We start from the raw sequence: 24219 nt of genomic DNA, 5'->3' as shown, positions 1-24219 counted from the left end.
AGTTTGATCCCTGGCCAGGGAGCTAACCCATATACAGTGCAGCAGACCTCCCCTGTCTGCCCACTGCTCCCCTTAGGGAGTATATTTCAGTTAATTTGCCAGTTCTGCTTTTCACTTTATCTCTGGTGAATCCTACCACCACTACCACTCCCCACCCCAGCACCTCTGGCCTACACCCCAGTTCTTCAATACAAAAATTTAAAAAAAAAAAAAAAAAAGGAAAAGAAAAAGAACATATTAAACCACAAATAACTGAAGATACAAGAACAACAATAAAAATCAATGAAGGGCCTCCCCTGGTGGTGCAGCAGTTGAGTGCTGGGCTGCTAGGTTTCCACCCCCCCACCCCCCCATCCCACCCGCAGCCTCTGCGAGGGTCCCACACGGTGCGCAGATCTCTACTGCTGCGCCCGCTGCTCCCTTCAGCGGTGTATTCCGTCAGTCTGCCTGTTCTGTTCCCCACTCTGGCTCTGGTGAATTCTCTCACCTTCCCGCGCTTCTGACTGTACCCAGTGCATGTATAAATAAATAAATAAATCTTTTAAAAAATCAATGAAATAATAATGGACAATGGGGAAAAAAATCAATGAAGCAAAAGAGTTCTCTGTGATCAATAAAATTGATCAAAAAAACCCATAAATTACCATTATTGGGGCAAAAAAGTAAAATAATACTACAAATCCTACAAACATTAAAAGTATAATTATGGGGCCTCCCCGGTGGCGCAGCGGTTGAGCGCTGGGTTGCGAAGCTGCCCGCAGCCTCTGCAGCGCTGGTTCGATCCCCGGCTGCTCCCCGGCCACCGGAGGAGGGTCCCACATGGCGCGCAGACCTCTCCTGCCGCCCGCTGCTCCCCTCAGCAGTGTATTTCGGTCCTTCTGCCTGCTCTGCTCCCCGCTCTGGCTCTGGTGAATTCTCTCACCCTCCCGCACTTCTGACTGTACCCAGTGCTTGTATGTATAAATCAATCAATCAATCAATCAATAAAATAAATCTTTAAAAAAAAAAAAAAAAGTATAATTATGAAGTTCACACCAATAAATTCAACAAGTTAGATGAAATCAACAGATTTCCTTAGATACAAATTATTTGAACTGAACAAATTGAAAATCTGAATTGGCCTATGTCTACTAAAAATATTAAATTCACAATTTGAAATATCCTGAGACAACTACAGGCAAAAATCAGTTTGCTAGTAAAGTTATCAATTACGAATTTTACCAATTATCAAAATACCAATTTTACCAAGTCTGTTCAGAAACAAAATAGGGTATATTTCCCCACTCATTTTACAAGCACATTTATATATACTTTTTAGTTATGTCACTTGAACAAGCCAGGAAGCAATGAAACCTCAGAAGCACACATAACAACCTAGAGTTTTGTTAGAAGAATACCACTTCTTAAAAGCAAACCACAGCTCCTTGGAGAAGAGCCTGATGTCAACAGGTGAGAAGGTAAGACAAAAGATGGGTCTAAAATACCTTGTAATAAAAAGAAGGTGCCCCCATTGGCCAAATTTGGTACAATGTGAACAGCAAAATTAGTAAGCTCTATAATGAGCTAAGACATTTCATAAAATAAGAATCCAGAATCCATTTTCTAAAATAAGATTCTTATTTTAAAATAAGAATTCTATAAAATAAGAATCTTATTTTGAAATAAAATAAGAACTGACCATAAACAAGAGCATGAAAGCATAGGAGTAAAGAGAAGGCTGTTTCTTGTAACAGAATGCTGACAGTTAAAACAGAATTGGAAAAACCACAAGTTTGCACAAGAAAGACTGGTTCAGCCAAGAATCATCAATAGATGCCAAATCTAGGAATGAAGTGTGATAAGGGAAAAAATATTAACTGTATATTGGAGAAGTCTGACTACATATTGGATCAATGACCAAAATTAGTATCACTAATTATAAGGAAATTGACATTGAGAGTCTCCAGATGAGATACCATAAGGACATCTGTAAATTTGGCAATATGTTAAGTTTTCCTTACTGTTCTCGTCTTAATTTAATTTAAATTAATTTAAATTAATTTCACAGGGTATCTTATAGACAAGTCAGTCTAAATAGTCATGGATTGTCCCCCTACAATATCAATTTAAACCCTTCCTTTTCTTAGACTACTTCATTTCTAGATCCTAAAATGGATTAAAATAAATATCAGATTTCAACCATTTGTTTAAAACTCTAAGAACTTTTAAAAGAAATTAATGGTACATATTAAAATTAAAACAAAGGATTTCATGCTAATTTAGCAAGCTTCGAAAATTGATAGCAGTTACACTTTTGTGGAATTTTCCTATAAAGTTGCACAATGAGCAACAAGGTATGCCACAATCACTAGGGAGGCGGACTGCAATGTTTCGGTGGAGGGTGCACTATGGTGATAACACATGAAGGGGGGACCCTCTACTTCTAAAATACAGACAACAATGTAAACCAACACTATCTCAATTTAAAAAAAAATACAGTTGAAAGAAGATGCACAAGAATATTTAATATATTACTTATTACATTTCTTAGCAAAGAAATGGTGAAAATCAAACAGTCCACTAGAGGAAAAAATTATGATACAATCTACACAGTATAATACAACACAATTTCCAAGTACATCATAATTACAAAAGTAAATATACTATATAACTGACTGAAAATAAAAAGTTGTCTGATACATCTACCATATGAAAAATCAGAATTGTGATAATGTATTTATTCTATATTTGCTGAGAAACAAAACCTGTAAGGATGCACAAGAAATTAATTAACAGGGCCCTTGTGGGGAGAAAAGTAGGGAGAAGGGCAGTATTTATTCTACTGCTCACTTTTTTCCTCTAAAATATCATGTACTACTTTTTCAAGTCCAGAAACACACTTTGCATTGTTAGAACTAAGAATTAGAGGGAGGGAGGGAGGAGCACAGGGGACTGAGGTGATGGTGCATGGGTGCATTGGTAAAGGAAGTTCTATGGGGACTACACCTGAGGGTGTGGGGGGAAGCAAATATTGTTTAAAAATGAACAATGATGTAAAAAATAATTTTTTAAAATTAAAAAAACTAAGATTTAAATGAACTTCAATAAACTATAATTTTAGAGAAGAACATAAAATACAACTGATATATAGTCCTGATAACTACAACACATTCTCGTTACTTAATATAGTAAAATCTAATTTTCCATTCAAATACCTTCAGGCTATTGGCTCTGTGCTTTCAGTTTTTAATTTAACAAAGCTAAGAACTCCTTTTTGGTACTAGGTAATATATCAACCCTAAATTGAAAAATCCTATTAACAAACAATTTTGAAGACAAAAGAACATCAAATAGCCACACAAAGTGCCTTTGAAAAACTATGCTGAAAATTTCAACTGACAATCAAACCTAAGTATGACTGTGAAAACACTTTACAACTAACTCTTAAGTGATTTATGACCCTGGAGCAACATAATAAATCCTTGAACTTTGAATTACTGACTGGCTTGTAGTCCATTTTATGAATAGGGAAGATAATCAAAAGTCTGGCGTCCTTTCACTGACATTAGATGAAAAATTGTAAATAAGTGAGAATTAAATTCAACAAATATTTATTAAATTGCTAATGCAACATTTGAGACATCGTGTTCTGGTTATACACAATCTCTAGTTAAGAGAGCCTCAGAAAACTGAAGTTTATTTCAAATTGAATGCAATACATTAATTTTTTATTCTACATTTAATATGTAAATTTTATTTTTTACCCAAAAAATTAAGTAGTCCTTCCTCTAGAATCTATACTCATAATTTTAAAAATAATTTGGGTGACAAATACTTTTGTAAGCAGAGATGACACTTCAGAATGAGTTCACTATTACATTCTTTGATAAGCAGTGGTTATACACTTAAGTGACAATCATTAATGAGACTATCTGGGGATTTTTTATTCTGCTCTGTTTTGCACATAAGTCACCCTAGGGACCCTTAGGAGAACAATAATTTTTTTTCTGGCCTCCAGAATATTATCAGGAATATTATCATTACATTTCACTAACATAAATCAATAGGTATGCGACATACTTCAATTAACGTTACTTTCATAAACTGTCATTACCAGCAGTGATACACATAAGGAAACCTCTACACTAAACAAAGTAAGAACTATGTTTGTTCCCTTGTTTCCTTATTTGGGGGTACTAAAACAACTGTTAATTTTCACTAGTTCAACATTTCCCAAGTGTAACACGAGCTCCAGTCTTTGTACAAGGATACCATACCGGGATAAACAGTCTTTAACGCCAAAGGAATCACAATTTAGTGGGAGAAAGGCACACAATTTACGAGGACACTTAACATTAAACTTTAAACAAGAGGAAAGTAGGTAAAGAAAATAGCAGGGATGCTGCTCTTCTGAGAAATAACAAACGAATACTCATCCATTTCCCCAAATTCTTGTTAAAGTTATCTGCAATACACGGTGGGAAAAGTGCTTGAAGTCAGGATCTTTGGCCAATTCTAACACCAAGTCGCTGCGTGACTTTAGGCTTGTCATTTAACTCGCCTTGTCCTCGGCTCCCCTAAGGATGTATTATTTCCCCAGCCTAAACCCGAATCATCTTACCAGCATAAACCAAATAAAAAAGGTTCCAGTGGTTTCAGGGCAGAGACCCACATTACCCATCCATTCCATTCTCCCTAGTAATCGTGGCCCAAGGAACCGGTAGTCAGTAAGCTGGGGGAGTTACCACGTCTACACGGGATTTCCACATCAGCTTAAGATTCCACTGAGATAGGCCTTTATTGGGCTTTCAATGTCATGAACTCACAAAATGTACTAGAGGCCCTGATACAGTCTTAAGAAGATGATGGAGAAAAACTGGATGTCTTATCCGTGTGCCGTTCTCGATCACCAGCAGGGTGTACCTTTGCCAACCTAAATCCGAGTTTCTGCCCTCCTGGAACCACGCCTCCCGGAGAAATCCAGAAGGCATAGGTAAAACCTCTCTAGGAGGGCAGGGAGAAGATAGGGGCTAAGCCAAGACTAGCTTAAAAAAAAAAAAAAAAAAAAGGTTCTAGTGTTTTTCTTCCCCTCCAGCTATGCAGCTGCACCCAGAAGAGAAGCACTAGATTAGCATCATCTGCATTTCATTCCTTTGCTTTTGCAATAGCTACCCGCTTATAATAAACAGACCTGGTACTAGTACTCGGGGGAGAATTTACTTCCCCATCCAGTGAAAACGAAGTTCCTTATTTTCACTGACATCGCCATCTCCAATCAACACTCGCCCTCCCTCGGGAGACCCGGCACTCCTCTCCCCGCCACCTCCTGCTGCGAGCCTGACGCCCTACGAATCGCCCCACTTTTTTGAGCCCTGGCTGCTCGCTTCGCGAGGCTCCGAGAAAGAGCGGAAGCGCCCAGGAGCGCGGCGCGCACACCCGCAGGGGCTCCCCGCCCGGCCCCGGGAGCACCGGGCTGCCTCGGCCGCCCGGGGGCTCGCAGAGGCGGAAGGGGAGCCCCACGCCACCCCCACTTACCCACTTTGTCCTTCCCGTACATGTGCCCGGCCACCTGATGCGAGAGGGGCACGCAGCCGTTGAGGAAACAGAGCCTGCCGCCCGCCGGCTTCGGGGTGCCCTCAGGGAGGGCCTCGCTCGCCGGTGGGGTCCGCATTTCTGGGGGGCCGGGCGCCTCAAGCCGGAGGGGGGATGGCGGCTCAGTTGCCATAACGGAGAGCTGAAGCGGCGGCGACCGAGGCGAGAGCAGGAAAAAATTAGGCTGGAGGGAGGGGGCGCCGCAGAACCTGGGGGGTCTCTCAGGCTCGGCCGCGAGGAGGCCCGGGGGTTCCCGCGGCTGGTACCCGCTGAGGCCCGGGGAGGGGGCCCATGACGCCGCGGCGGCGCGGGCGCTCCCCAGCCCAACTCTCCGCGGAGCGCGGCTCCAGGCTCCCGCTGCTCTGCAGGCGCGGCCCGCCGCCGCCGCACAGCACTGGAGACGGAACCGAGCTGAGGCGCAGCGGCGGCAGCGCCCCGCGCTCCCAGGGGCCCTGACGGCGACGGCGGCCCCACCTCCCGCGCCCCCGCCCCCTCCCGCCGTCCTCCAGTCCCCTCAGCTGCCGCGCGCTCGTCAGCGCCGCCCGAGCTTCCGACTGCGCGACCCGCGGCCGCCGCCGCTACTGAGCATGCCCAGAGGCCGCCCGACAGCCCCTCTCGGCGGGGCGGGCGCGGGCTGGCTGAAGGCCGCTCGGAGGGGAGTGCGCTCGCGTGCCTGCAGAGCCCCACCGCCTGGAGGGCGTTAGGCAGCCTCCAGGGCTGCTGTGCCTTAATTCTTTCTGTGCGCGAGGCAGCGCTTCCTGGGGGCGGGCTCCGGGAGCCAGGGGATCCAGAGGTGGGGAGAGTGAAGTCGTGTGTTCGAGTTGGGAGGCAGTGGCATTACCACGAGTGGCTGGGAGGGGCACCCCTGGTGGCGCAAGGGGTTAAGCACCGCACTATGAAGCAATCCGCAGCACCTGCAGCACGAGTTCGATTCCCCTGCCGGCCAGGGAGCTACCCACATGGCGCGGCAGACCTCTCCTGACTCGCCCACTGCCCCCCTCAGCAGTGTGTTTCAGTCAGTCTGCCTGTTCAGTTCCCCACTCTGTCTCTGGTGAATCTTCTCACGTCCCGCATCTCTGGCCTGTACCCCAGCTCTTGCATGCATAAATAAATATGTCTTTAGGAAGGGAAAAAAAAAAAGAATGGCTTGGGAGGCCGGCTCTTAACTGCAATGTACTCCTCCACTTCCCACCCAGCAAAGACATAATAGCGTGTAAAACAAGCCGCTTCTTAGAAGACTCCCCTTCAAGACACCCTTCAAAATTAATCCTAGCCCCTCTCGTCAAATCGGTGGCCCTAAACCGCTTTTACAAACCATTTAGAACCGACGCTGATTTCAGTCTGTAGGTGATATAGAATAATCTTGTCTTTATTAAAAGTGAACACTTTTTTTTTTTTTTTAAATAAAGGAGTCTTTCTTAACCACTCGGGCCCGTGAATAGCAGATTCCGGGCCTTCAATAGATAGCAGGGTCAAAGGCAGAAGAAAAGGTTGCACAATGGGCGCGACGAGAGGTTCTGGAATGGCATTCTGTGAAAACTGGACCTGGCCTTTCAGGTACCGGACTAAGCAAGAACATTTTGCAACGTCTTATATTTCTGAGGATGGCAAGCGCCCTACGAGCACCTGTCCGCAGTCCTGAGAAACCCACACACCTGGAAAAAAACAAAATGTGGCCTGGATTCCCCATTCCCAAAGCCCTGCCCCTGGGCTCCAGGACCCCGCCCCTCAGGGTTGCGCAAACTCTCAGGCTACCGCTCTAGATTTCCTCCCCCACCATCCTCCACTCCCCCGGCTGTCAAAATCGGCCTGGGAGACTTCTGAAGGGCCGGCAACCAGGTCTGCGCATGCTCAGCATCAACCAGGGCGGATAACTCACACGTGCTTACGGCTCGCCGCCGCGCCTGCGCGGTAGCAACCTGAAGTCGGTGCCCTTAGGACGCCGCTCGCTCCCTGACTTTCAGGCTGTCTGCGCGAGCCGTTTGTGCTTAGTGTCCCCGGTACACGCCCTGCAAGCGACGCCGCCATGAGTGTGACTTCCAGCGTACGAGGTGAAGTGGGGCCTGGGAGCGGGGGAAGGCTGGCGGCCTGCGCGCCGGTTGCAGCTTCCTCGGTCCCTTCCTGGGCTGTTAGCGCTGCCCTGCGCGCCCGCGGAGCCTGTAACCTTGAGCTGCAGAAGGGTAACCGTTCGGTTAACCTCGAGCCCTGGGCTAGGCTGGTAAAGGGGGCTCCGTTAGGGTGTGGATTGGGGATCTCACCGGCAAAGGGGGCCCTACAGGCATCTAAGCCAGATCTAGACCACGTTTTCCCGAACTAGCCAAATCTAAATCCTGATGACCTCGCTGCTGGCTTTTCTTGTTCTTCTCTGTGTTCTTAACCCTCAGGGCCTGGAAAAGAGGAAATCTAAAAAATCATGTTTTCCTTTCTCACGTTTAAATCACGATGGGGTCAGAGCGTCTGTTTCCTGTAACGGTGAAGCGATGCATGACTAATCACATCTTAGTTTTTGCACATATTTAAGGGAAGAAACCCAATCCGAGGTCTTCAGTTTTCCCAGTTTTTTATTGTGACTCTGGCATCAGGCGGTTGTTGGCTGTAGTCCAGGAGAGAGGATTGAAAACCGAGCTGCTCTTACCTTCAGCTTTCTCAACCTTGCTTTCCCTTGTGCTACTACTTAGCGTTTGGAAACGTGACTTTTAAGAAGTTCCAGTTTAAAAAGGACTTTATAGATGTCGTTTGATACGGAGTTTTACTTGTAATAATTCTTGCTGGTGGTGTAGTTGTTAATGTAAGACTGCACCAGCTACACGAAACGTGAGATTCTCGGTATAACACGCCACACCAAAGGTTTGGTTACCAGTAACAGTAGTTGAGTAAAGGTAAAGAGATTGTCCACAAATTAATTAAAAATCGCCCCTTTGATTCATTTAGTAAATACCGAGCATCTAGCGTGGCAAGTTCTGTAAAAGGTCCCCACTAACTGGAACCCTAATTACACTGCTTTTGCAACAGTTAACTGACAAGAATGAGGGTGATAAACCATGGCATTTTTACATTAATGAGACCTATAGAAGGTGATTACTTGCAAAAATTATTTCAAAGGATAGTCATCGTGAGGCTCCTTTAAATGGAAGTGTATGTTAAATAGGAAGTGATTTTATGTATTTAGTTTTTTCAAAAGCTATTGGGAGGGGAATAAGACTGTTAGGTAAAATAAGATGTTCATGCCACTCGAGCCCTTGTTGATTTTATAGGAAGACGGTTGTACTTGTGTGATTATAGGTGTAACCAGGTGGTGTTCTGGGGTGCCCCTCTCCCTGCCCTGTAACAAGTACAAAGATTCCCAAATGTGTTTTTATTTAAATTGTGGTATCGTTTTGTGTGAGTGGACACTGAACTCTTATTTCGGCACCTTGCTATTGAAATGTGAAATAGTTGAGCCCTTGCTACTTCTTATCACCATCTGCTGGCTCATCTTTCCTGAAATCAAGACCAATTCGGTTTTTAATCTAAACATGGGAGAATTCAAAATTCAAAGGTGACTTTTCCATTAGTTTACTATTTTCTGAGAGATAGGAAGTTGCTTGGTGAAGCAGATTATTAGCTTAAGCTTGAAGTATTCAGTTTGTTTTGAGTCGTTACTATTTATTTCACCTAAAATCATAAAGATGGTTGAAGACTATGGGGAGAGGACTGAAACCTTTGTAAATCTCTCCCACAAATGTCTTCTTCCTCAGTTAGCGGTACATCAAGGTAGGGACCGAGAATGTCTTGGAAATCCATTTTTGTTTATACTCACAATGTAATAAAAAGTAAAGGATGGGTTAAAAATAAAATTAATGGCCATCAGGCCAGGACATCAGTCTGGGAGAAGTGATGAGGATGAGTGATTGCTTGGAATTGAAATCCAGAGATCCCAGTGAGGTGACTCTTGATAGCTTGGGTGATGATACTGTTATAGAGCAGCCCCGATATTAAACGGGTTCCTGGCTGTGGGTCCTCACCCGCGCGCTTAAAAGGGACTTATGAATACTCCACTACAGACACACACCAAAGGTTAATAAAAGGTTTATTTACAAGGAAAAAGGAAATAAGGAAAATGTACAACTCAGGGAGAAAATAGGGAAATAAAGTCTTTAATGCGTCCTACTCGATCCGCAGACCTGGAAACCCAAAGTCACTCTCAGAGCTGGCCGGAAGCTGCGAGCTGGCAGAGAGCCAAAATGGGGAGATTTCCCCCCAAAGCCCACGTGTCTGCCTTTTATATCCACCTGGCTGCTTAACCCCACCCTCAGGTCCCAGCCACCTTCCCTTTGGTGGTGATGGGATTTGGAGTTCCCAGTGTCTTTGGCCTTGACCTGGGGTGGGGGTGGAGTCCACAAAGCCTGTGTGGAATTAGCTTTGGGACATCCTTTTCCCCCTAACAATACCAAACTTATTTTTTATTTGATACCAGATATTAGTTTCGTATACTTCTTAAACACATTAAGTGACCTTCACAGTCACAGAGTTCTCATTCCCTAATGTCTCTTTATACCCGATAGATGATCTTGGAAAGTTTGTTATCCATGCTGCTCCTCAATACCTCTAAAACTTGTTGAGTCTGCTGTCAACGTTCCCTCCCCATTTCTATTTGTAATGAAGAGATGAACTGAGGGTCCATGTCCTACAGATGCTGTTTTCTCCTGCTTATTTTATCTCTTGCTTCACTGATACCTATTGTTGTTTTATGTTCAACCTCTAACAAGGATTTTCTTCTTTTCCACTAAAGTCTTCCATAAATCACCCTTCACTTTGAAAAGAAGCCAGGTAAACTAATTTTTTTTTTAATTGAGGTAATACTGGTTTACCGCATTGTATATTTTTTACCAGTACAGGTTCACACTCTTCAAATGTATGTTACCACACCAAGCACACCCAAGTTAGCGATAACCCTCTACCAGAGTCCACTTGACCTTTTCTCTTCACCCTTTGCTCCAACTTTACTCCCACCCATTTCAAAACCTTAGTTTTGCTGTGAGAATCCAGGGGTTTGTTTGGCTAAACCAAATATTTTAAACAAACTTCTTTAACTTGTCTTCCCTACAAATTATTTTTTCCAAACTTTGCTTTACTGTTAAGTTACAAAGTAATGGTTCATCTGTCCACTCTGCACTGTTGTCCATTCCAAACTCTGAACACTAAAATGCATGTAACAAAAACGGAATTTCATAAGTTCTTATTTTCTGATGTTTATATTTTTGTTTTATAATTTATGGTTTCTGTAATTCATTTAACTTCAGCATAGGGAAATACTGTTTGGGTTTGATAAATCCATTGAGTCATTTTTTTTTTTTTTTAAAGATTTATTTATTTATTAATACAAGCACTGGGTATAGTCAGAAGCGCCGGAGGGTGAGAGAATTCACCAGAGCCAGAGCGGGGAGCAGAGCAGGCAGAAGGACCGAAGTACACTGCTGAGGGAAGCAGCGGGTGGCAGGAGAGGTCTGCATGCCATGTGGGACCCTCCTCCCGTGGCCAGGGAGCAGCCGGGAATCGAACTGGCGCTGCAGAGGCTGTGGGCAGCTTTGCAACCCAGCGCTCAACCGCTGTGCCACCAGGGAGGCCCCATTGAGTCATTTTAAAGTATTACCATTTAAGGTTTGTGTTTTGTCTGAGAAAGAATGTGCAGCTCAAGCTGAGAATAAAGGAGACAATTCTCATAGGTTATAAACAATAAATAATTGGTGAAGGGAGTGGGATTAGGGCCTAAATATGAAACACAATCGGCTGTTAGTTGTTACTTGGTGGAGATGGGTGAGAGTAAAATGGGTGTTTGTTACAGTATTCCCTGTGTATGTCTGAAATAGTACATAATAAAGTTTTAGTTTTAATCTCAGGAATTTAAATTCCACACTCTGACATAGTAGATTCAGGCTAGGCCAAAGAAAGTCATTTAGTTTAACAGAAGCATGACAGTAGGATGAACTGTTGGAATTGCAAATACAAATGAGTAATCCATTACTTCTTTTTATTTAACCAACATTAAACACCACCTGTACCAGGCCTTGGGAGAAAAACATTACTAGGCACAGCCTAGCCAACATTTGGGAGACTTGGGAGGAGTGAAAGATTTAGACACAATCCCCTCCCCCTCACCTGAAAGGAAAGGAATGTTCTGATTCTGTGGCAGTTGACAGTGGGCATAAGACAGTTTGAGGCAGAAAAGGGGCTGAGGAAAAGAAGCGGGGTGAGGTTTATCTCTAAGGTAAAGAAAAATAATACACTATCACAGAGAAAGCCAAGGAGGGGGTTCTCAACAACGGTGTGAAATTTGGACACGTTTATGTTTTCTCAATCGCTGAGTAATTTTAAGAGAGGAAACCAAAGATTAAATAATAAAAGGGGAAGAGTAGGAAGAAGGATGGGGGGGTGAGAGTATTTAGAAAAAAATTTGCTGTTTTCTTCTTTATATTGATTCACTCATTAATGGTATTTTTGTAGATAAAAAGCGTTGTTAAACAAGATAAAGTAGGGTTTGATCTAACTATAGGAACGCTGTACCTTGAGAGATATCTATAGAAAAGGAAAATGAAAATAAACCAGAACATGCAGAAATACGCCATTAGGATTTTTCTGAAACCCAGGTCTGAAAATGTCTCAAAGATGCCAAATGAAATATCTTTTAAAATTGGGTCATGGGAAAGTAACTTGTTGCCTCTGAGATTGTGTCTATTTTTATTAGGAATATACACCATCAAGGACTAAATGTTACTGAGTTTTATTTTGTGTATGTATTTACTGTCTCACATTTTCAGTTCTTTTTCTGTCCTAAGTGGTGACTTTGGAATCCATTATCATTCTTCTCTATTTCAATATAGTTTCTTTTTTCTTTTTTTCCCTGGAATTGCCAGTGGCATCCACAGCTTTTTACCAAAAAAGACTGATTCAGGTGCAGTACTGAAAAGATAAACTAGAACATTTTTCTTATTCTGGAAACTTAAATTTGCCCCTATGAAATTAGAGAATTAGAATTTGGAAAGGGGGGAAATTGAAATTCATTTCTTAAGATCTTATCTAGCCTCGTGATTCTAAACTCATCTGTGCAAATACAAAGCCATTTTCCTAGCACACATCTGGTACTATGACACTTTTATAAGGCCATAAGTGACCCTTGTCAGGGGTAGAGGAGCAGAGTGCATGGTATGATTCCCATGGGACAGCCACTCAAGTAATATATTTAGAGTCATCTCTCATTTCTCCCTTTCCTTATAAACAACGACAGTCTCTTCAATTGTCATTTCTTCCACCATCAAAAAGATTCAAGGGTAGTAAAGGTTTTTGTTTTTTTTGTTTGTTTGTTTGTTTTTAAATCAGTGTTTATATTTAGCTGGTAATATTAGAGACGCTTTTAATGGCTAAAAAAGAATCTTTTGGCCTATCACGAATTTCAGGTAGAAATTCCTGTAGGATTCTTTTTTTTTTGGAGACCAATTAATACCAGCCAGTTATGTTTGTTCTTTGGGTCTCAGGCTTCTTTGTAATTCTTTGTAATATGTAGGCACTGTTGAAATAAATCTGTTTGAGTATTTCATAATTGATCTAAAAAATAAGGTTGAACTAAGATCAACAACATTTAGGTGGTTGTGCTATTTTAGTCCTTTTGGATTATTGCCCATCTTTTAAGCTTATGCTAAAGATAACATTCAGCAAATGCAACTGAACATGTACTATGCAAGACAGTATTTTAACCCATTTTATGATAGGTATATTAGCTATTCAGAGTGGCTTTCCATTAGCTAACATTGGATTGCTATAGCTCTTGACAAAGAGAATGTTTTCTCAAGGGAATTTTATGGAAAATACTGCATCAAAGAGTAAGATGGCAAATCAAGCTAGCAATCAGAGCAAATTTGCAGCCCTGCTTGGAATTGCCACACGGTAGTTCAACACAAATTTACATAAACTGTGAGTTAGAAAAAATATCCTTCTACTAGGCCAAAGGTTTGAAGCTGTCGTATGACTTACTAACTTGTTTTCCCGGTCATGCAGTACCTGGGAAGGACATAACATTAATGTTAATTTTAGGGAATTATAACAAGGAAGAATGGAATTGTTGTGGGAAGAAAAACAAACTAAATTACTTGGTAGAGAAAAATAACTGACTGAAAATAGAATACAAGGGTCATGCTAATTAGAAACATTTGCTAAAAACTAAATTATTAAGTAAGCTAGAATAGGAACTAAGGCACTATTATATAAGGCACTATTAGGTATGGTGATTAATCATGGTAGTCAGATAAGAAATTTAACTCAGTAGTGCTAATAAGCCATATGGTTAACTACTCACTATATGTTTTCATTTGGCCTTGGAATGTGTTTTTGTACTTATCTCTCTAGGGCTTTATTTGATAGTCTGGGAACTTATTTCAAACACTCTGAAGATTTGACTCAGGAAGTGCTGGGAAGCAGTCCACTGTGTTTATCCTGACCCTTGTTCAACTTCTTCCTGCAGTCTACTCCATGCTGGAAATAGACAACTCTACTCTGAGGCTAACCAGACTATGCAGAACTTTCTTCTCTCCAGCGATCTCTGGAAGTGGGGTAGTTAGTTGTTAAATACTTGCCTTTCTAAGGGCTCCATGGAAAGAATAGATGGCTGTTAGTCAAGAAAATAAATAATTGACTAGAAAATTGTCATTAAATTTAAAATGAAATTTATAAAGAACTCAGATAACCATCCACTGGTGGATAATGGAAATCTAGAATTTATTAATTGAGAATATAACTAATTATATTAGTCATGTCTTATGAAATATGAAATCAGTACATTTCAATTTTTACTTTAATAAGAAAGAACTTTGAAATTTAAAAAAAACACAACTTTTGAATGATGAACCCACATTCCTGCTGAATATATTGCTTAGAATGTTTAATAGTAAGGGTGGTTTTGTTTTATTTGTCATTTTTGTTTTTTTTTTTTTTTCAGATACCAATTTTGTTAGTAGTTATGCATTTTAAAATCACTAAGGGATCTTACTATTTAAGTGAACTCTAATGAGTCATTTTTCAACATAATCACCTGATCATTTTCTCTTTTTGGTCTTGTTTGTAATCTGAATTTTTATGTTTTTCTTCTTAAGCAGTAATATCTATAGATTCACATGTTATTTTTTTAAATATTATTCATGCATTGAAGAACTGGGGTATAGGCCAATGATATGGGGGGTAAAAGGATTCACCAGAGACAGAATGGGGAGCAGAACAGGCAGATTTACTGAAATACACTGCTAAGGGGAGCAGCAGGAGAGACAGGAGAGGTCGGCTGCACCACATGTGTATCCCCTGGCTGGGGATCAAACTCAGGTTGCAGTGGTGTTAGCATTCATCACTCAGTAGAAAATGCACAATTGCCTCAGTAAGGACTGGAAATGTATTTAGAAGGACTATTACACCAGGTTGTTTGGGGCATTTTGTTAACATTAAAAACCTTTGGCTTTTGAAATGCTTAATTCTCAAAAACTGGATTTCCAGAACATGCATGTGTAATTATTAATGTTTACTCTGGTTTTGATGATTATTCCTCTTCTCCTTCCCTGCTCTAGTTGAATGGATTGCAGCAGTTACCATTGCTGCTGGGACAGCTGCAATTGGTTATCTAGCTTACAAAAGATTTTATAGTAAAGATCATCGCAACAAAGCTATGGTGAACCTTCATATCCAGAAAGACAACCCCAAGATAGTACATGCTTTTGACATGGAGGATTTGGGAGACAAAGCTGTGTATTGCCGTTGTTGGAGGTCCAAAAAGGTGAGGAAAACAAATACCATTTTTAATGTAACATTTCTTTTTAAATTACTCTATCACATTTATATCACCAAATTGGTAAAGACATCCCTTTTTCTTTTCTTTCTTCTTGTAAAGAGTTCTCAAAGTGTTTCAAGAGAAACTTGAGAATTTATCTAACCTGTATTGTAAACCTTTAAGCTGAAGTTTCTATAGTTAAATATCTAACAGGATTTTTTTAAATCTTACTTTCTTTTGAGAAAATTGCATTTCATCAAGTTCCACTTGGAAGTGTCATCTGTGATACCTGCAGCTTTTGGAAAGTGATGACAGCTAGTGATCTAAAGATAATAAAACGCTATCCTAAGGTCAACTTGAAAAGCTTTATATATTGAATAACTTCAGAATTTCTGGTGCATTGTGAGAAATATGATAAAAATACTGTATGTACTGCTACTATTAGTATTTAAATAAAGTGAATTTTACTAAAGATGAGACCCAAAAATGCCAAGACAATATGCCATAAAAATGATGTGTTTATTCCTAAAAACATTATGTCAAGGACCTCTTCATATAATGGAGTACTATTATCACAAATCACATGCCACAAGTTAGAAGTTACATACGAGCTACTGGGAAGTTTATTCCACTAACTCCTTTCTTCTAGTACAATTGATGTTGATGTATATAATCTAGTGATATAGTGCTTAGATTGTTATTATGTCCAAAAACTGCATAATGAATATATGGAATATGAACCAAAAATTAACAGCCCCATTACAAGTTGAATCATAAGAGCACTATTCATTTGAAATGTTAGACTGTTAATAAATACTAATGGATTGCTAGAAAATAATCTTTCAGTATTCTTTGGACTAGACCGCCTTAGTTTTTTAAAATTATGCTTATTATAAGTTTTATTATCTGGTTGCTCATCAAAATATAGAAAGTAACACCTAGAAATTATGGAATTTTAAGTTGGAGTTCTAATAGTTCTTTAATCAGTGATATATAGTTTATTTCATGTCTGTATATGCTTAAGAAAGTTAAATAGTGAAACAGCAGGCGGTGTAGATATGTACAGAAGGCCCTCAAAGGATGTCATTTTCTTGAACATCATTTCAGTATAATGTTGATGAGGAAAAAAACAGTCCTTGACTTTAAGCAAAATGATTTTATTGAGGGACCTGGTTTTGTTATACATTATTTCACTTAAGGTTGCAGTTTCTAGGAACATATCAGAAAGTGAGGACTTACTGTGTAGTAGATAGAGTATAAGTGCTCTAAATAAAAATAAGATTAGAGAAAAGGAACCTACACTGGGGATTAGAATTTTCTGGGAAAGAGTTGTGATAAATACAGCAGTTAGGCCCCTGGAAAGATTGGTGGTGTTTGAATAAACTAGCAAGTATTGGGGACTCTCTCAAAATCTGCTGAGAAAAGACTTATTTGAGCAAAGTTGGGAATGAATGAAGAATCTAGTCTGGTCCTTGAGTCCTGTTCTCTCCCAGAGTAAGTCCAATAAAGGAGAGTCTTGAGTGCTAGCCTGAGGAGTTTGTGTCTCCAGGCTTAAGAGTTCCTTGTCAGGAATTTCAGGCATAAAGTTATCATACTTATACTATGCTGCTAACTCTTGGTATAGAGAAGCATAGACCAAAAAATGAGCAAAACATGACACATATTGGGAGGATCACCCAAATGCTATGATTGATTTGTGTGGAAGATTGGGGGAGAAAAACTAAAGCTTACTGAAGTATCTAAGCATGTTGGATTAAAAGAAGCGGTGTCCATAACAAAAATAAGGAATTCAGGGTGAAAAAACTGATTATTTTAAGACAATGAAAAGGTATTTGATTTCAAAGAGTAGATTTGAGGGGACTCTTGAATGGAAATGTACAACATGAGCAATCTGAAATGTGGGACTAAAGCTGAGGCATCAGGGTTGGAGATAGAGATCAGCAAAACTGATGAGTCAAGTATAAGAATGCAACAAATCTTCGATACAGATAGGAAAAAAAAATCAGACTGAGTATGAAATGCTAGAGAATTTTCTGCATTTTGGAAGGAGGCATAAGAACCAAAAAAGGAGGGCCTCCTTGGTGGTGCAAGGGGTTAAGACACAACCTATGAAGCTATCTGCATCCTCTGTAGCACGAGTTCCATCCCCGGCCAGGGAGCTGCCCACATGGTGCAGCAGAACTCTCCTGACTCACCTGCTGCTCCCCTCAGCAGTGTATTTCAGTCAGTCTGCCTGTTCTGTTCCCCACTCAGTCTCTGGTGAATCCTCTCACCCCCCACCCCACACACCTCTGGCCTGTACCCCAGTTCTTGTATGCATAAATAAATATATCTTTTTAAAAAAAGAACCAAAAAAGGAGACGAAATTGGTCAGAGCAGAATATTACTATGAGTATCACGGCTTCACAGTGGAAAAAAGAAGCATTTCAAAGAAAATTTGGTGTGAGCATCAACCTAAAATCAACAAGGAAAATAGACTTATAGTATTTCTGTTGGATTAAACAATTAGGCGGTTGACCTTTTGGTGTTCATTTCAACAGTGCATTTAGAATAGAAGCTGTGTCTTAAGTGGGTGAAAGTATGAATTACTGATAAAGAAATGCTGGAAGTTTACGTACATGTCAAATTTTCAATAAATACGACAGTAAATGAAAATGAAGAGATATAACTGCCTGAATATAATCCAAAGCATAGCTTAGCTTTATTTGAGGTTAAATAAAGGGTGTTTGCTTTGTTTGGTCTTCTCAATTGTCAAAGGGTCAATATGGACTTTCATGAACAAAGTTCTCAAGTATTTCATGAAAACACAAAAAGTACAGGCTGGTGGTCTAAATGTTAATTAGACTTCTAGTTCAACAAAATATTACAGAATTGTTCTTTGATCATATGGTTTAGTTTCCAGATGGTTAAACTAACAATCACCATTTCCCATAGGTAGGTTTTAAGGAAAGGAATGCCAGACCTATCTTTTTTTCCTTTGGTCTTTTATGCCATAGTGATCCTTTTGCATCTAAGATTTGTCAGTGCTGAATTTTCACTGAATCTTGGGCACTTTTTATTCCCAGATGAATCAATTAAGAGTTTACTTTGAATAATATTGAATTTAATGGTTGTTCTCATTCTTTAGACATCTTTGGAAAGTCCCCACATTCTTCAGTACCTGCAATTATCTGTCGCCCAGATGCCAAGTCATGCATTTACATGCCGATGCACAGAGGACTTGTAACTAATATCTTTGATTAGATAGCTATATTTCATATTTTTAGCTATCTCCAAAAGTGTTATGTCTAATATAAGCTTTAATACTAACTCATTCTTAAAGTTATTAATAGATTATTAATCATGAATAACCTATTATGGGTCTCTAGCATTTTGAATAGTTTTTCCAGATCTAATAAATCAGATCTCTTAGTAGTGTGTAGAAATTACATTTTTAACTTACCTCATTCCTCCTCAGTTAGGCATGCTCTTTGCTGTTTCAGAAATTCCCTTATTTCGTAGCATTTCACAAAAAGGCAATCAATATATGAATCGAGAAACGAAGGTACCAATAGACAGGAAACAAAACAACTACAAGGAAAGACACTGCTTGAAAAAATTGGTGTCTTGAAAGAAAGTGGAAGGAAATGAAAGTAAGAGTGCAGATGTTAAACTCGGTCTTAAACGGGAAGAGAGTTTTACTTTCAAAACAAGACAAGAGAACATTGATCTAAGAGGGAAGAGTATGCATTAGTCTTGCTGGTTTCCTATCTCCCTCACCTTGAGTGAGTTGTACCATCATTTGCTAAGTTATATTTACTATCTCACATTTTATTACAGTAGGTACAAAAAGAATGGTGTAAAATGTCACATAATCTCTCAGGTAGCCTCGAAAATCTAATTGCTTTTGTTTTCTTCCTCAACCAAAGCAAGCTTGTTTCTCAGAACATTTTTTGTAATGAGCAAAAATGGTATCAGGAAAATTCCTTGGGAAATTAATCCAAAGCCTTTAAAAATAGGAAGCTTGGAGAAGGAGGATGTTTTTTAATTGTTGAAGGAGAAGAGGTCGGTCAGGGAGGAACATTTATTTCCATCTGAGTCACCCTAAAAATAGGAGCATCTTAACTTGTGATGTGGAGCCATTAAAAAGAAACAAATCTCATGTTTTCTATGAAGACCCCAACAATGTTGGCTTTCTAAGTGGAGAGTAAGGATCTCTGGTGGTTTTTCCCTCCCAAATATTTATTCCAAACGTCTTCACCCTTTTCTTCCCTGCTTTCTAAGATATTAGGATTTATAGTTTTCTAAATGGATTAGCAAATATAATTGGGGTATTTTTCAGCTAACTTAATTCATTGAACTCTCTTCGGAATTCATTAATATGTGTTTGCCCCGCTATCCGAAAGTACAGTGTTTCTATTTGGTATGATTTGGTTGGTTAGTTTTTGGGCCTGGAAACACTATTACCATTCATTTATATGGAAATTTTTTTTGTGTGCATTTTCATGCCAAGAAAATAACCATGAAAGAGGAATGGTCTACTTTTTGCATATCGGGAAATCTGTAACCAGGTATTTTAGAACAAATTTTAGAATCAATCATGAACTAAACTTTTTCAGTATTGATAGTACATGAACTAGATTAAATATATACTTTTGTGTTTTTGCAAATTCAGCTTGGGCAATTTAACAAATTTTAGAATTCTAAATGAAAAAGTTACTAAAGCATTCATTTTTGTACATTATTTAATGTAAAACTACTACATATTTTTATATAATTTACCTTTTGATTTTAAGGTCAAGTAATTATTCATTTATGCTATGTTAAGAATCTAATTTCAATAAATATATTCCATTAATAATTACAATGCATTCTTAAAAATTGCTAACCTTATCTTGAAACAACTTGTTTTGCCCCTAGGAAAAAATGTTGCATTTTTTTCATTAACAGAAGATGAGTCATCCCTAATGAATAGATACAAAATAGAACTAATCCTCACATGAAATTTGGGGCATAATTCTGAATTAAGTCAATAATTCCCGGGTTTAAGTGATAGAGAAATTATGATTTAAAAGTTATCTGTGACTCAGACTCTTAGGATGGGGCCTTAGAGTAAGCAGCTGAGAAGAGTGATGGCCACACAGGAGAAGGGTGTGCACTGGTCCCAGGCCTCAAGCTGGGCACCCATCCCTGGATGCCACCCCAGCAGGAGATCCCAAAGGACAGCTGGCAGCAGGCATCTCTTCTTTCCCTAACCCCTTCCCCTACCCCTTTTCTCCCTCACACATTTACCCAGTCAGTGCTTGCCAGGATGTAGAAAGAGGTTTTCCTACACTCTGCCTCCTCTCTCAGGGCTACTGTGGTTTCTGTGGTTTGGAGAGGGGGGTGTATAGGGAGGGAACATTGATGATAAAAGCTATTGGCGCTCCCACCCCCAAGAAGAACTTATATGTGCCTCTGAATAAAATTTTTAATACCTAATTTATATTTTAAAGGCATAAAAACTTTATATAGTTTAAAAGTATGGACATGTATTAACAAATAGCCAGGATTTACTACTCTCTACTTTTAAAGAAGTATTTTTTTACATTTTTACAAACATCATGATACAGACAAATGTCAGTTTTTAGGCAGAACCGGATTGTAAAAATAAATTCTCATGTCAGATATATGACTTTTTTATATTTTAGTAAGATTTTCTTTGTGTATTTATCCATAGATTTCTTTCCTGTTTTTTATTCTGTCTATAGAGGAAAGTCCTTTGAGAAAATAAATTAGTTTTCTAATTTTTTAATGTGAAACTAAAAATAAAAGTTAAACATGCTATCTTGTAGGTTGAGACTTTAATTCACAACTATTTTATTTTTCATAAATGCATTTTATAATTACATATACAGTGGCATGTTTTGTGTGCTCTACTTATAAAAATAGAATCTCTTACAATGTAAACTTTTATTTTCACTAAGATCATGGGTGTTTATTTAAGCATGTCACTTTGAAATGCTTTTTCTTGCTATGGGATACAATTTAGTTTGATTTTCTTTTTTCTTTTTTTTTTTTTTTGGCCTCTTTCCTTATCCATGCCAAGAAAATGAAAGCTGGATTCAAGTTTTTGCTACAAGGACTTGTTTTTAATAGGTATCTCAGCTAAAAAAAAGAAATGCAAGCTTTATACACATTGCATTTATATTGTCATCTACCCTAAGATAGAATTTATAATATATGCTGAGATCCTAGTTTATCTGTATTTCTTAACTACTGCATCTCAGAATTAGATAAGGAGAAGGGTGTGCACTGGTCCAAGGCTTCAAGCTGGGCACCCATACCTGGTGCCACCCAAGCAGGAGATCCCAGAGGAGGGCTGGCAGCAGGTTCCTCTTCCTTCCCCAACCCCTTAATGTTAAGTATGCTTAACATTAAGTTTCTTTAACATCTACCAAATAGTATATTAATCTTAGAATGAACACAATCTTATATCAAAGCTTAAAATTATGTCACATCATTGTATAGTGTTGGGTATCTAAAATAATACTCCCTTCACTGTGAATAATGAGATGATTTTATTCTTGGCCAAAACTCTCTAATAGTATTTACTCTCTAAATAGGTTTCTCCCGTGCCACCAGGTACCTTACTCTAAACAGTGAAACTCTAGATTCTAGAGTGTAAATACATTTATTCATGACAGCAAGCATAAAACAAAGAGACTAGCTATCAAAATTTCCCATGAAGTAGAGGGGAAAAAGGTATAAATTTAGAAGGACTGAAACAAAATAATTGTAAAATCCTAAGTATACATTTAAGACATTGTTGAATTCTTATTTTCATCATTCAGCATTGGGAGCAATAGATAAAACCCAGTGTTGATATAAGTGCATGTGTGTTTGCATATACATGTACATATACACACATCTCGAGAGAAGACAGGTATGAACATATACCTACTTATAATAACCATATAACAAATAAGAAACAAATAATCTTAACAGAATTTATGGAACCTGAAGATACAAACTATAAGAGAAACAAAGTAGAACTTAATAAAAAGAATTACCAAGTTTATCTGGAAGAATAAATGGGTAAAGTTTAATAAAGTTAAGCAATAAATAGGAAATGTTTAATATAGAAGAAGAATGTGAAGGAAAGCTACCAAATACTGAGACCTATTTTAAATGCAGTTACTACCCCAGTATTCTATGCTGAGGAGCATGGTAATGTAAAAACTATAAATAGGCTTTTTTATGTGGAGATTTTATTTTGATAAAATTATTAGTACATACAGATATAACAATTTGTGAGGGAACTTTAATACTGAAACAGCAGTGTCTTAGAACAGCATTTTGTTAAGTGCTCTGTAGGGACACCTTGATAATGGATAGCAAGGTTAAAAATGTCTGTAGTCCAGTGGGGAAATTTGGAGTTAAAATTGTGTTTTTATAGCAGGACCTCTTTAAAGTAATGATGTATATTGTGATTCAAGGTATGTTTTTCAAACACAGAATCAACATCTTGTATCACGTCTTTAGATACGTCTGAGAAACATTGTATTACACATTTAGTTTGGACCCTTTTCTCCTGCTGGGCAGAAAATTGCTAATTGCATGTAAATGTGAAATCATGGAAAGTTTTAGGTATCTATCACATCTCCAGAAGAAAGATGTCTCCATTAAAAATGTTAAGAAGCAACCTATTGGCCTATTTGTATAAAAATGGAGAAATCAGGGGTGAAAAAAATAAGCAAAATAAAAACATTTGGGTGAAAAATGCAACGAAGATCATCTACCGTAAAGGATAAATGTACAAATTGATTTGAAATGAATGAATTTAGGTTCTTACAAATGGACAGTGAATATAATTTACTAGAAAGAAAATTTCATTAGTACATAAACATGGGAAAAGTTTTTAACATCCATAATCAGGTATCAAATGGAAATGCTGTTTATATCTGTGTAGTATTCACAAGTTGATTTCCTCCATGTATTTAGTATATATACTTTACATGTACTCGTTAGTTATGAAGTTATATATGTGAATTAAACATCATCCTCAGTCTGCTGAATATAATATTGATTTTGTGATTAGACATTTTGCATTATCTTTCTCTTCCTAGTTTCCATTCTGTGATGGCGCTCACACAAAACACAATGAAGAGACTGGAGATAACGTGGGACCTCTGATCATTAAGAAAAAAGAAACTTAAGTGGACACTTTTGATGCTGCAAACCAACTTATCTCAATATTACCTGATTGTTTAATTAGTACGATTACCACTTCTGTCTAATTCACCTTTCCTTGGTTCTAGATGTGGTATATTGCAAACTGCAGCTTTCATATTCACGGCATTTGCCTTACTTGTTGAGCCATTGTGGTGAAATTGTTTAAACAAAAGGAAAAAGTTAAAACCAACCTCATGGCCTGTGGGTTACTTTGGTCTTGTAAGGATCCGTTTCTTCACATTTTAAAATAATGACACTAGAATATAGTTGTATGTTGAAGTTAACCTATTAAATTATTCTCAAAATCATGTATATGCAGATTGTACTTGTAAGTTTCAAAGAAAAATTATCACCTTTTAATATTACTTAGTTAACCTCAAAACTAGTTTGGGTGTCATTAAGCTCCACTAATTTCTCAATACAATCTAGGAGAAAACTGTTACGACCTTAATTTCTTTTTTGACACCAAGAAAATAATGCTTTGACACCAAGAAAATAATGCTTCTTTGTTTTTATAGTTTTTGGTCAAAAAGAACTTTGAATGCCATTCAGCTTAGTAATGTGGGCCATGGGCAGTAACTTCATATTCATCTTCAGGGATATGTAATTCATCCATTAAAGGAACCCAGTAGTGGAAATTAAGACCAAAGTGATAATTAGATTTAAGGTAG

At 38.8% G+C, this 24219-nt stretch overlaps 2 protein-coding genes across 6 annotated transcripts in view; one reads left to right on the top strand and one right to left on the bottom strand.

Moving 5' to 3' along the window:
• IPMK (inositol polyphosphate multikinase) overlaps positions 1–6025 on the bottom strand; it is a 29298-nt gene extending 23273 nt beyond the window's left edge. Inside the window, exon 1 of the mRNA XM_037496442.1 lies at positions 5515–6025. Coding sequence (XP_037352339.1) covers positions 5515–5704 — 190 coding nt within the window. The 5' untranslated portion in view covers positions 5705–6025. The remainder of the gene's footprint in view (positions 1–5514) is intronic.
• A 1428-nt stretch (positions 6026–7453) lies between these two features.
• Positions 7454–23734, top strand: CISD1 (CDGSH iron sulfur domain 1). Of its 5 annotated transcripts, none has more exons than XM_037496167.2 (4): positions 7604–7622; positions 13951–14154; positions 15156–15361; positions 23443–23734. In XM_037496167.2, exons 2-4 carry the CDS (start codon positions 14115–14117, stop codon positions 23530–23532), a joined length of 336 nt encoding a protein of 111 aa, XP_037352064.1. In that variant the 5' UTR covers positions 7604–7622; positions 13951–14114; the 3' UTR covers positions 23533–23734. The 5 variants fall into 5 exon arrangements, with proteins under 5 accessions (XP_037352066.1, XP_037352064.1, XP_054546059.1 ...); XM_054690084.1 differs by lacking the exon at positions 7604–7622 and adding an exon at positions 8784–9109 and having other exon boundaries at positions 14066–14154; XM_037496168.2 differs by lacking the exon at positions 7604–7622 and adding an exon at positions 11725–11818 and having other exon boundaries at positions 14066–14154.
• Positions 23735–24219: the final 485 nt, after the last annotated feature.

Source organism: Talpa occidentalis, unplaced genomic scaffold, assembly GCF_014898055.3.
Source record: "Talpa occidentalis isolate TD23 unplaced genomic scaffold, MPIMG_talOcc4v2.1 talOcc4.8, whole genome shotgun sequence".
Lineage (NCBI taxonomy): Eukaryota > Metazoa > Chordata > Mammalia > Eulipotyphla > Talpidae > Talpa > Talpa occidentalis.
This window is presented reverse-complemented; position numbering and strand designations above follow the sequence as displayed.

Bases quoted from the DNA above. Each gene is read 5' to 3' on its own strand.
- CISD1 (XM_054690084.1), top strand. From the start codon at position 8,919: ATGTGTTTTTATTTAAATTGTGGTATCGTTTTGTGTGAGTGGACACTG. The intron at 14,155-15,155 runs GTAGTTAGTTGT...TCCCTGCTCTAG, and splicing joins CAGCGATCTCTGGAAGTGGG to TTGAATGGATTGCAGCAGTT. The intron at 15,362-23,442 runs GTGAGGAAAACA...TTCTCTTCCTAG, and splicing joins GTTGTTGGAGGTCCAAAAAG to TTTCCATTCTGTGATGGCGC.